The sequence below is a fragment of the Eulemur rufifrons genome, chromosome 8 (assembly GCF_041146395.1).
Source record: "Eulemur rufifrons isolate Redbay chromosome 8, OSU_ERuf_1, whole genome shotgun sequence".
Classification (NCBI taxonomy): Eukaryota; Metazoa; Chordata; class Mammalia; order Primates; family Lemuridae; genus Eulemur; species Eulemur rufifrons.
In genome coordinates, this window is record NC_090990.1 from 47,295,413 (window position 1) to 47,308,613 (window position 13,201).

At 34.9% G+C, this 13,201-nt stretch overlaps 1 protein-coding gene across 6 annotated transcripts in view; it reads right to left on the reverse strand.

The window, feature by feature from the left end:
* The window catches only part of DOCK7 (dedicator of cytokinesis 7), a 205,606-nt gene that overhangs the window by 94,228 nt on the left and 98,177 nt on the right, over positions 1 to 13,201 (reverse strand). For all 6 annotated transcript variants that reach the window (XM_069480085.1, XM_069480084.1, XM_069480083.1 and 3 more), the window contains exons 17-19: positions 10,402 to 10,540; positions 9,368 to 9,469; positions 2,282 to 2,368 (exon numbers count right to left, since the gene is read on the reverse strand). In XM_069480085.1, coding sequence (XP_069336186.1) covers positions 2,282 to 2,368; positions 9,368 to 9,469; positions 10,402 to 10,540 — 328 coding nt within the window. The remainder of the gene's footprint in view (positions 1 to 2,281; positions 2,369 to 9,367; positions 9,470 to 10,401; positions 10,541 to 13,201) is intronic.

Consider the following 13,201-nt stretch of genomic DNA (forward strand, 5'->3'; position numbering starts at 1 on the left):
CACATATAGGTATTTATAAATACTGTTTCCAATTAAACACATCTATTTTCATTTATTATTGCAAAACAGCCACTTGAAATACTGTTAGTTACTCAAGAAATCTACTGATACTAATTAAGGACTCTTTTGTTAGTTTGAGTTTGCTTTACTAGTTTGGAGCTCAATTATTATGGCAGGTATAGTAGTAACCTACCTGTGCTCATTATTAATTTATTGTCTCTCAGTTCCAAACTTACCATCTTTGTCATATTTTATAATACTGGAGTCATTCTTTTACTGAGGTCTACCTGTATACTGCTAAATACAATTTAGCAATTTTCAAAAGTTTTTCTAAACATAGTATAGAGGCGCTGTGTCTTCTTATTTTCCCCTACCTCACTGTGCAGAAAAGAATTAACATAGCAGGCTTAAGACTACTATTCTTTGAAAGCCCTGCTTATGAGGCTGGCTTTCAGCTGGTGTTTGGTAACTTGGATTTCAGGAGAGTTCCCACTGATAGGGATGGCTCATTGTACCTAAACAGTTTGTGCAAACAATATGGTTTATGCTGAACACCTGCTTTTCTTCTGAGAGTCTAGAATTTTGGTACGTGTTAGGTAGAGAGGTGCTTATGTGACAAGCCCTAGTAAAAACCCTGGGAATTGAGTCTCTACTGAGCTTCCTTGGCAGGCATTTCACATATGTTGTTTCAACTTGCCCTGTGTGACTCTACAGGGAAAGGATTCTTGGAAGCTTGTTTCTTGTTTCCTCTGGACTTCGCTCCATGCACTATTTTCCTTTGCTGATTCTGCTTTCCATCCTTTCACTAACATAAATCATAGTGTAAGTATGACTATATGCTGAGTCCTGTAGGTCCTGCTAGCAAATCACTGAACTTCAGGTGGCTTTGGGAAGCCCTCCACACCACCCTTTCCATTTACAGGTTGGTGAATGCCTGATTTCCATTTTAAACACTTACCTCTTCTCACTCTACATTGAAAAATCATTTTTACCAATATAGTTTCAGCTATCACATTTATTCTGTTACCACCAACCCCAAACTCCAGACTAAATACAACTGCCTATAGGACATCTCCATCTGAAGTACATGGGCACTTCAAACTCAACAGGTTCAAAAATAAACTCATATAGTACCATACTTGCTCTCCCTTGGCATGCCCCCAAATTAACTTCTTTCATGTTCTCTATTTAGCTTAGAAATTACTATCTACCTGGACTCTACGGCATTCAAGGTCCTTCATCACCTGCTACCAGCCTGGTCTTCTATCTTCATGTGTCATGATTTCCTATGCACTTTAAATCACTTTCACACCAGACTACTTACTGATCCTTCAACACAGACTATTGTCACTTTCTTATTTTACCATCTGAGTTGTCCACTCTCCCTTTCTCTGTATGGTAGATGTCTACTTATCAATGCAACATCCGAGTACCCAGCAGAACAAACTCTCTCCTCTGTACTTGAAAGGATTTAGTTAATATATATGAAAGTACTAATTTTATCATAATCATTTTTATACTTTCCCCTATTACATTGTAAGATCCTTGAAAGAATGGTGGTTTCCTTGACAGGTAGCATTTCTGACCTCATGGAGCTTACTGTATAATGGGGGAAAGAAACAAAAAACAAATGTGTGTGTGTGTGTATGTGTATACACACACACACACACACAAAAATGGGAAAACCGAGAGAGACAGTAAAAGTAAAACAGAGAAAAGAGAGGCAGTAAGAAGAGCAGTGATAGGGCTGCTACATTTACGAGTCACCAAAGATGGCCCCTTTATGGTGAGGAGAAACTCTAACACAGAGAAGTCAAATGAATGTCAGGAGGAAATGCATACTAGCCAAAGAAAGAGTTTAACTATAAAAGCTTTGAGGAGAATTTGCCCTTTTCTAGAAATAGAGTAAAGAATTTGAAGCAAATGATCCCTAAAGACTCTTTTCATTTGAAATACCTGAGTCTATGACAAATAAAATGAATTGGATAATGGTTTTTCAACTCTAATTATTCTGCCATATACTAGAAACTTAGGAAAAAACAAGTCATTTAATTGTCAAAATTAAGTTAATGACATTTCGAAAAGCAAAACGTTTGCTTTTGTTGACATTCAATGACATTGTGTTGATTCCTTATCAAAAAAACCCTTCTAGATTTGTATGCTTTTAACTAACACATATTTCCCATAAATCTGACAGCAGATAACAGAACTGACATAAGTATTAGATAATATGTTTAATTCATTCAAGTGAAATTATATTATAAAAATTATTAAAACTCACTTGTGTATGGATAGATGAAACAGCAACAACTTCAACATTAAAAACACCTTTGTGATTATCCACCCATTTCATGCCAGGTAGAGGAACCTGTAAGACATTAAATATAATGGTCACAGATGCTTAAGTAGATTATAAATTCCAAAAAGGAAAAATTACAATATCTCAATGAGAAAAAATACTGTGAAAAAATATTTTTATTCATTGTAAATAAGTTAAAACTTATTTTTCATTCTTATTAAAAATCAATAAATATTTTCTACAAAAGAATTAAAAGGCTCAAGGGGCAAAAAGCATAATACACAAAATTTCTATCCTGCTATATCATTCCAAATCTTCTTCTATATATACATATTTTCTTACACACCGTTATATAGCTAACACCAAACATATCATTTTGAAATCTGTTTTTCATATATTACATTATTAATCTCTTTTAATGTCAATAAATTCATATTTATGTCATTTTAATGATTTATAATATTCCATTTTCTTTAAACATTCCTATTATGCTTTAATTGGGCTTTGAAATATTCACAGGCAAAGGAAGCCTATTGTTTTAAAGATTAGAAAACTTTTTTCTGATATAAATTGCTAGAAATGTCAATTAAAATTATTTCATAAAAATAATTTTTAAAAGCAAGTACATAAATTGTCTCTATTCCTCCTGCTAAGTGCAGATAAAAACCCTGAAACATGACATGTAAAATGAACATAAAGACTCTAAAAGGTAGAGAGAACAATGAAGATGGGCTCGGGATCTCAGAGTGCAAGAAAGAAAAGGCAGTTGTTTCTTGGGTTTTATTTTTGCCTCATATATACTGGACTAGATGAGGCCGGCAATCCAGAAACATCAAAAGAAGAAGACAAACAATGTCACAAGAAATGCCTGCTCTCTGTAGCCACAGCCTATAACACTCCAGCCAGTCACAAGAGAATAAATCTTGGTCCCATGCCTATCTCCACAGGCTGAATGGGGAGCCTAGGCTGCTACCCTCAGTTGGCTATAATAAGGTGCCCCTCTCTCCAACCTACCCAACACACACTAGGGTGGTATCAGGGAAGAGAGTTGGGAGTCTTTCCCCACCTGCTGATGATAAGCCCTCAAACAACTGCAGTGTCAGTGCAGGTCAAGCAGGGTGCAGTAACAAGGTGCCCCTCCCCATCACAACCAAGAAGGTGTCAGCAGAGGCCTTGTTAGGAGACTGAAATCCCACACTCACCCAGTAATGAGCCACCCCACCCAACCCACCCTAGGGAGTAAAAGGAGAAAGAGTGGGTAATGTGGACCTTCATCTCGACCTGGAAGTAGGACCTCCCTCTCCCACTGCTAAAACAATATTTAAATAAGAGCTACAGTCTTACAACATAATACCCATAATGTCCAGGATATAATTGAAAGTCATGTCTCATACCGAGACCAGGAAACTCTCACTTTAAATGAGAAAAGACAATCACCAGGCACCAATACTAAGATGACACAGATGTTAAATAGATCTGACAAAGATATTAAAGCAGTCATCATAAAAAAATGCTTCAACAAGCAATTACATATATCCTTGAAACAAATGAAAAAAGTAGAAAGACACAACAAAATAAGAAAAAACAGAAAATATGAAGGATTTCTTTCCCATCTTTTTATCCTGTGTAAGAAAGAAAACCAAGCAAAGTCAATTTCCTGTTACATATTCCAACACTAAGTAGATAAGAAGTTCTGTCTCTACTGAAGCAAATAATGAAGGTTTTTGAAACAATTTTTTGAAAAAGGTGGTGGAATAAGTTGAAACTTATCAAAGCAAGAAACAGTATTAACTTTTTCAATCCGAAATACTTATTTTCAGATTAAAGAAAAATATACTAGTAACATATGCACACATACTTCTTTAAAAACAACAGTTCTCAAAGTTTGGTCTTAGAACCAGCAGCATAAACAATCATCTAGGAACTGTTACAAATGTAAATACTCAAGCCCCAGACCTACTGCATCAGAAACTGGAAATAAGGTTCAACAACTGGTGCTACAACACACTCTCTAGGTAATTTTGATACATGCTAAAGTAAGAACCGCTATCTTAAAATACTCTAACAAAGCCTGAGCAAGAGTGAGACCCCCATCTCTACAAAAAACAGAAAAACTAGCCAGGTGTGCACGTGCCTGTTGTCCCAGCTACTTGGGAAGCTGAGGTGGGAGAATCGCTTGGGCCCAGGAGTTTGAGGATGCACTAAGCTACGATGACACTACTGTACACTAGCCCAGGTGACAAAGTGAGACCCTGTCATGCAAAAAAAAAAAAAAAAAAAACAAAGCAAAACAAAAACCTCCAATAAACAGTGGCCATAGCAATGGCATAATAACAAATGCTTCTATAATACTTTTTATGCCAGCGCTATTCTAAAAGCTCTTCATATTATCATATCACCTGTTACTTTAGGTATTAATTATTCTCTTTATTTTACAGATGACAAAACTGTGGCACATAGAGTGTAGGCTGCCATAACAAAACACCATAGCCTGGTGGCTTAAACAACAGAAATGTATTTTCTCAAAATTCTGGAGACTAGAAATCCAAGATCAAGGTGCCAGCATGGTTAGTTTCTGATGAGTGCTCTCTCCCTGGGTTGCAGATGGTCACCTCCTTGTTTGTATCCTCATGTTCGTTGGGGGCAGTGAGGAATGTCAAGCTCTCTGGCATTTTTTCTTATAACAGCACTAATCCCATCATGAGGGCCCTACCCTCATGACCTCATTTAAATCTAATTACTTCCCAAAGACCCTACCTCCAAATAACATCACATCGGGTTAGTACTTCAACATACGAATTTTGAGTAGAGACAATTCGGTCCACAGCATTCTGCCCCTATACCCCGCTTGCATGCACAATATATTCAGTCCATTCCAAAAGACCCAAAGGTTTTAATTTGTTCCAGCACCAACTCTAAAGTCCAAAGTTTCACCTAAATATCATCTGTATCAGATATGGTGAAACACAAGGTCAAAATTTCTGTCCAGCTAAGAACCTATGAAACCAGAGACATTATGTATTTCCAATATAATGGTGGGACATGCAAAGAATAGACATTCTCCCCCCACCCAAAAAAAAAAAAAAACCAGAATAGACATTCCCATTCCAAAAGGGAGAAACAAAAAGAAGGAAGGGATGACAGGTCCCAAACAAGTCCAAAACCTAGCAAGGCATTAATTAGCTCTTAAGGTTCAAATGATATTCTCTTGTTTTTACAGTTTTTTATTTTTTAAATAAATTTTATTGTATATGTTTAAGGTATGCAACATGATGTTATGGGATACATATAGATAGTAAAATGGTTACTAGAGTGAAATGAATTAATATCCATCATCTCATAGTTACTCCTTTTTTTGCTGTTGTTTTTGTGGCAAGAACAGGTAAAATCTGCTCATAGCAAGAATCCCAAATGGAGTATGATTTTGTTAACTACAGTCCTCATGTTGAGTGAGATAATGCAATATTTTTATTTCTGTATCTAACTTATTTCACTTAGTATAATGTCCTCCAGGTTCCATATCTATGCTGCGGCAAATGGCAGGATCTTCCCCTTTTTTAAAGCTGAATGATATTCCATATACCGCTCCACTACCCCCACACACAATGTTTGTATCAATTCATTTGTTGATGAACACTTAGGTTGTTTCCGTATCTTGGCTACTGTGAATAATGTTGCAAGGAACATGGGAGTGCAGATACCTTCACAAGAAGGTGATTTCATTTCCTTCCGGGATATGCCCGAACACAACATCTCTAAGTCAGCCTCTAGATCAGAGGGTCACAAGGACTTTTAAGGCTCATTACATACGGTATGCTATGGAAAGGACTGTCAACGCTAGGGAAGAGAACTCTGATAGAGAGAACATCATGAAAGTCTGGAAGGATTACATCATTGAAGATGCCATTGTTGTTTTAGAAAAAGTCGTGAAAGCCATCAAGCCCAAACCAATAAAGTTTTGGAGAAAACTGTGTCCAGAAGTTGTGTAAGACTTCACAGGGTTTACAACAAAGCCAATCAAGGAAATCATGAAAGAGATTATAGATATGGCCAAAAAGGTGGTGTGTGTGTGCGTGTGTGTGCGTGTGTGTGTGTGGAGAGTTTTAAGATAAAGATCTTGGAGAAATTCAAGAGCTAACAGATACCACACCAGAAGAATTAACGGAAGGCAACTTAATGGAGGTAAGTGTTTCTGAACCAGTGCCAGATGATGAAGTAAACACAGAAGAAGCAGTGCAGGAAACCAAATTGATGGTAGCCAATCTGAGCTCCAATTATTCAAGACTGCTTTTGACTTCTTTTACAGCATGGACCCTTCTATGATAAGGGCACTGGAACTAATGCAAACAGTGGAAGAAGGATGGGTATTATACAGAAACATTTTTAGAGAAATGAAAAAGAAAAAAAAAAAGTCAGACAGAAATTATGACATATTTCTGTAAAGTTATACTGAAATGAGCCTGCATTTCCTGCCTCCCCTTCAGCCTCCTCTACCTCTTCCACTTCTGCCACCCTTGAGACAGTAAGAACAACCACTCCTCTTCTTCCTCCTTCTCAGCCTACTCAATGTGAAGATGAGGATCAAGACCTTTATGATGAAGCACCACATGTACTCACCATCAAATTGGTATTAACTGATCAACACTTAAGTGCACATATAGTAATAACATTCATCGGGTGTCGGGCAGATGGGAGGGGGAGGAGAGGATGGGTATATTAACACCTAATGGGTGTGGTGCGTACTGTCTGGAGGATGGACATGTTTGAAGCTCTGACTCGGGCAGGGCAAAGGCAATATATGTAACCTAAATATTTGTACCCCCATAACATGTTGAAATAAAAAAAATTTAAAAAAAAAAGACCTTTATGATGATCCACTTCTACTTAATGAATAGTAAATATATTTTCTCTTCCTTATGATTTTCTTTTCTCTAGTTTACTTTATTGTAAGAATACAGTATATAATACATATAACATACAAAATATGTGTTAATTGACTATTTATGTTGTAGGTAAGGCTTCCAGTCAGTAGGCTATTAGTAGCTAAGTTTGGAGGACTTAAAAGTTATACATTTTCAATTGCACAGGGGTTGGTGCCTTTAATCCCCATGTTGTTCAAGGGTCAACTGTATACAAAAGTTTTAGCTCTTAACCAGGTGGTTTATTTCACATATCCATCAGCTATGCTATATAGCTACAGTCAAATCCAAATTATCACCATATTCTTTATATATGTACATACATAGCATTGTAGCTAGAAGAAAACCAACCATCTGTTTCCCTCTAGAAAGCTGAACCTGCATTTGTAAATCAATTAAGTAAAAACAAATCCTATAACTTCCACAAAAGTATACTTTCATCTAAAACATTTCCTTTGAAATATAATGTATGTCTGACAAAAGGCTCCCCCGCCTTTTTTTTAACAAAGCCATGTAAACCTATCACTGAAAAGATGTGTTCCTGGAAAACTGAATGAAAGATGTAGGGGGAGAGGAGTCATATTTCTTTCCTACTGTCTTTATTTGTTCATTTAATACAAATTTATTGAGTGCTTATGATGTGCCTAGGCCTATTCTATAATAACTTCTAGATAGAGCAATGAACAAGAAAAAGTCCTCCTACCCTTATGGAGCTTATACTATAAGGAGAATGAATATTAATAAACAAAGAAATATTAAATATATTGTCAGTGATAAATGATATCAGGAAAATAAAGCAAAATAAAGAGATAAAGTGGTGGAGGCTGCTACTTAAGATAGAATAATCATGGAGGACTTCTCTGGAGAGGTGCTATTTGAGTGACTAAGTGAAAGAAAGAAGCAGGCCTTGTGATACAGCATTGCTAGCAGAGGGAAGTACAAAGGGCCCAAGAATGCACTCTTCATGTTTTAGGAACAGTGAAGGCTCTATACTATGTGACTAGTGAAAAGTGAGTGACAGAGAATGGTGAGAAATGAGGTCAGAGCAACAGCTTTGAATTGCTTTTTTAAAAAATAAAAATAATACAAATTTATTTGTGAATACTTTTGTAGTTGATTCTGAAAACAAATGCCACCAGGAGAATATTCACAAGACATATTTCAGATTAATGTTTATAAGGAGTTATAGTCAAAATTGTTAAGCAACATTGGTAATTATCATGTAATAGTTCTCTCAAGAGGTCTTTTGGTTTGTGAACAGTAGCTGTTGATTCTTGATTGAAAATTTTCCAATGTTTTTGTTATAAGTCTTTCAAATCACATATGTAATCATCAAAGCTGGTAATATTTTTTGTATGCATGTTTATAGCTACGTTGTTTTCACTTACATAATCAATTATGAAAGTATTCTAAAAAATTAATTTAAATCTATTTTTCTTCCTCCAGTCTTTTAGTGAAATATTAATAGTCTACTAAAAGAAAGAAACATTTATTTATTTATTTATTTATTTATTTTTTTTTTGAGACAGAGTCTCACTCTGTTGCCCAGGCTAGAGTGAGTGCCGTGGCGTCAGCCTAGCTCACAGCAACCTCAAACTCCTGAGCTCAAGCGATCCTCCTGTCTCAGCCTCCCGAGTAGCTGGGACTACAGGCATGCGCCACCATGCCCGGCTAATTTTTTCTATATATATATTTAGCTGTCCATATAATTTCTTTCTATTTTTAGTAGAGGTGGGGTCTCGCTGTTGCTCAGGCTGGTCTCGAACTCCTGAGCTCAAACGATCCGCCCACCTCGGCCTCCCAGAGTGCTAGGATTACAGGCGTGAGCCATCGCGCCCGGCCAACATTCATTTATTTAAAGAAGCTTCTTATGTTAAAATCTGAAAATTCTCCAAATTGATCTTTTGAGTTTACATTTCACATATTATTTTGGTTTTAAAATGAATATACATATTTAGGTAAAAAAAATAATAAAAGCTTCTAAGTTTTACACAAGGGAATTTAAATCATCATGGAAGAATAACTTTTACTTCATTATCTACACACTTACAGACAGAAGAAATAGGGAGGTTTTCTTTGCTAAAAACATCTTTATAATGAAAAACCCAATTCATTCAATCTGGAGAATTATAACATGGTAAATACTGACCTCGGGAGACAGTACAGAATAAGCCTGTGGTGGTTTTTCCAGTGAGACTGGTAGGCAAAACTGGCCAGTCTTCAATCGTCCATTCTGAAGCATTGGTATCCACTTTTAAATGAAAAGAAAAGAATTTTAATTTAAATTATGTTTGTTATGAAAATAATTACTTGGAAAGCCTATTTTAAGAACTTGGTATAAGCCAAATTTAACTCATCACCAAACACTAAGGGATTTAATTATATAAGTAATAATAACCAGCCTTCATAATTCTAAAGAGAAGTTTCTCTGATAATATTTTATTAACAAGGACATCCCCAAAACATTCTTATTACTAACCCTGCAATATTTAAGTCTATAGGGGGTCCTTTAAAGGAAAGTTGGTCTTAGAAAAAGGCCACAAAGTGAATCAATTTTAAAACTGAGATAACAGTTTCAATGTAAACAATGAAAGATAGATTTGATTAGATATGAATGCTAAAATCAAAACTAAAAATTATGAATTTAAATTTATTTTCTTACAGTTAGCAAAATTCATGTCATAAACCACAAGAGACAAAAATAGTGGATCAAACGTTGATTTTTCTGTTTTGGGTGAAAGCATGATTTTTCTGACAAAATTGTGTGATAGCACATTATGATGTCCTTCATCTTAAGTTTACCTTTGCAAGTCACTCATAATAATCTTTGAAAACTACTCAAGGGTTTTAGTTTCTTTTCTAAGAGTCTCTTTTCACATTTCATTCAAATCATTCTCTTCTGAAGAAACCTTAAATCTATTATATTTATACTATTGAGTAAACACTAGATAATCAGGACCAATACCTAAGCATTTACACGTGTTAGTTAATTAATTATACTAGTTAATTACATTAATGAGAATTTTCTTGTTATGATGATTCTTCCTACCTAATACAACTTTGTAACTATGGGGAATCAGGGAATATTCAAATAATAAGAAACATCAACTATATCTTAAATATTAATTTTTAAATAATTATTTTAAACATCAAAGAGCTAAATGTTTAGCAAAAATGACTTACTGTATATCCAACTGGGGTTTCAAGAGGAGTATTTTGCTTCTGTTGACAACTAACATGATAAAAAGTAAAAAGCAAGTGATGATGGTCAGTTAAAGTAGCAGGGAGTTTAACCTTGATTTCTTCATGAAAATCAGGAGACCTTCATATAAAAAAAAAAAAAGGAGTCAGTAATTAGCTCAAAATAAATAAGTGCATTTGTATATTTGAACAGTTTTAAAATTAATTTTAGGATTCATGCTTAATTTTTCTTCTGGTCTAAAATATATTTTTTTTATTCCCAATCTCTAAATAACTAAATCCTATTTCCAAATGAGGGAGCTGCTACTGTTTTTGAAATTTCTCATTCTATTTTTATTAATGGGCTGAGTAATCCTTCTATTTGAAAATTCATTCACCATCTTGATACTGAATTCTTCAGTAGATTGGAAACTGTATAAAAGAAGAGACTAGGGTAGGGCTTTCCATATTTATAAGCCAATTCTGACACACATTACATAGAAAAAATAATGAGTTTTATAAGTGTATATTTTAGAATGATAACTATAGAAAAACATTCTTTATAGGAGTACAGTTTCATTTTAAGACAAATTTGTATCATCCCTTTGTAAAAAAGGAAAAAGCTGTCTTTAAACAACTTCTTATCAAGTTGGGCTTTTTATGAAATGTCTTACATCAATCATCTCATTGTTAAAGAAATAAAAAATGTTACCCAAACTATGGACTAGTATTGACTGACTGCTAAACAAAAAAAAAAAAGAAAAAAGAAAAGAAAGAAAGAAAGAAAGAAAAGAAAGAAAGAGAGATGAGACCAGGGAATGTTCACAAATTGCATTTGTCCCACAGTTTGGAAGCACTCCCAGAAGATACTAGGAGAATGTAACAAATATCATATTTGATCAAACCAACAGTACTTCTCAATACTCACTGAGAGTAGACCCAAGGGGCATTTTTATAGAAAAGCATGGTTATTAATCCTGATATAGACTTATCATCCCCATCTTCTATATTCAGTTAGTATCTCTCAGAATTATATTCAACAAAACTGTAATCAAACCATATGGCTCCAACTATCTCTAAAGTGACGGCTATCCTACCAATTAGGGTTTTTTTCTTAGACACTAGTAAGTAAAATATCCTTCCACTTCCAGTAAGTCTCAAAAATACTAACAGGTGTAGATTTGACCACAGAAATACTAAGTGAAACTAGGCTTTTAATAATAACAACAAGAAAGATAGCTAATACAGCTTAGAACTTGATGACTTTGATGGAAAAAAAAAAGATGCTATGCATCTTATAACTAATCCCACCAATCATCACTGAATTATGAGAAAGTTTAATTTACTAGCAATGTCAGACAGTACCATCATTTTAATTCTATGAATGCTGACAGCAACAAAAATAAAGACCTAGCCAAAAGCTGGGATAATTTTAGAAACTACTTCTTTATCAATATATTTCCTGGTATTGAGTGTTTAAGTTCATAGCTGTCCTGAAATCACATTATGTGGAGGATTTTGTGAAAAATTAAATTTCTAAGAGGGTTATTCATTCAACCAGTAGATTTAATTCCCCACCTTAAGGCTAAACATTGTGTTACTTTTGTGGTAGCTTTAAAGAATATAAAAAACCAATTACTCTTAAAAAGTATAGTAGGAATATAAAGACACACATATATCAATAGCTATGCTATAAAACAAGGGTTGGCAAACTATGACCCACAGGCCAAATCCAGTCCATTGGCTGGTTTTGGACAGCCTGCAAACTAAAGTGGCTTTTACATTTTTAAATGGTTAGGGAAAAAATTCAAAGAATAAAAATATTTCATGATGTGAAAATTTTATGAAATTCAAATTTCAATGTCCATAAATGAAGTTTTATTGGAACACAGCCACACCTCTGCACTACCAGGCAGAGTTAAGTGACTGCAAGAGAGGCCATATAACCGCAGGCCTGAAATATATTCCATCCAGTCCTTTGCAGAAAATGTTTGCCAACCCCTGGTATAAAGCATATAGAGTTAAGTGCTTTAAGAACAGAGCTGAACAGATTACTTCAAGTTTGAGATTGGGAAATTATGACATAGAAGGTGACATTTGACATCGGCCTTAAAGAATGAGTAGGAGTTAAACAGAAAGAACTGGTATTATAATAGAAAAAAACATCCAAGAACGGCCCAGAAATAGGAAAGCACAGGGCATATTTGATAATGAAGCAGAAAGAAAATCAATATTTAATAGCTGATTGGGTATTAGAACAGGAGAGGGAAGGCGAAGATGTCTTAAATTTTGAGCCAGAGCAATGGAAAAATGGTGGTCCCATAAATAAAAATGAAGAGTCAGACAGAGATAGGGTAAGGAAAGGAGTCAGGATTAGCTACATGGAAATTGAAAAGGCAGCAGGGCACCCAGATGAATATATCCAATAGGCCACTGAAAATACTTATCTGTACCTCAGAAGGAAGGTTATGACTGAAAATAAAGAGTTGGGAACAATCCACATAAACATTAAAGTAGCAGAATTTTTAATTGACTGTAACTCCGAGAGATATACAAAAGATTATTTACGAAGAGAATATGTAGCGAAAGAGGGTTAAGGGCAAAGCTTTAGTGCTTTGTGTGGAATGCCTACACTTACGAGAAAGAGAATAATTGCTACACACACACACAAAGAGTGTTCAAAGGTGTAGAAGAAAGTCAAGATAGGGCCATAAAATTAAGGTGAGAAAGAAGAAAGTTTTAATGAGGACAAGGAAAATACATACCATACAACAGCAGTGAGCAAAGACTTTTGTATTTTTTC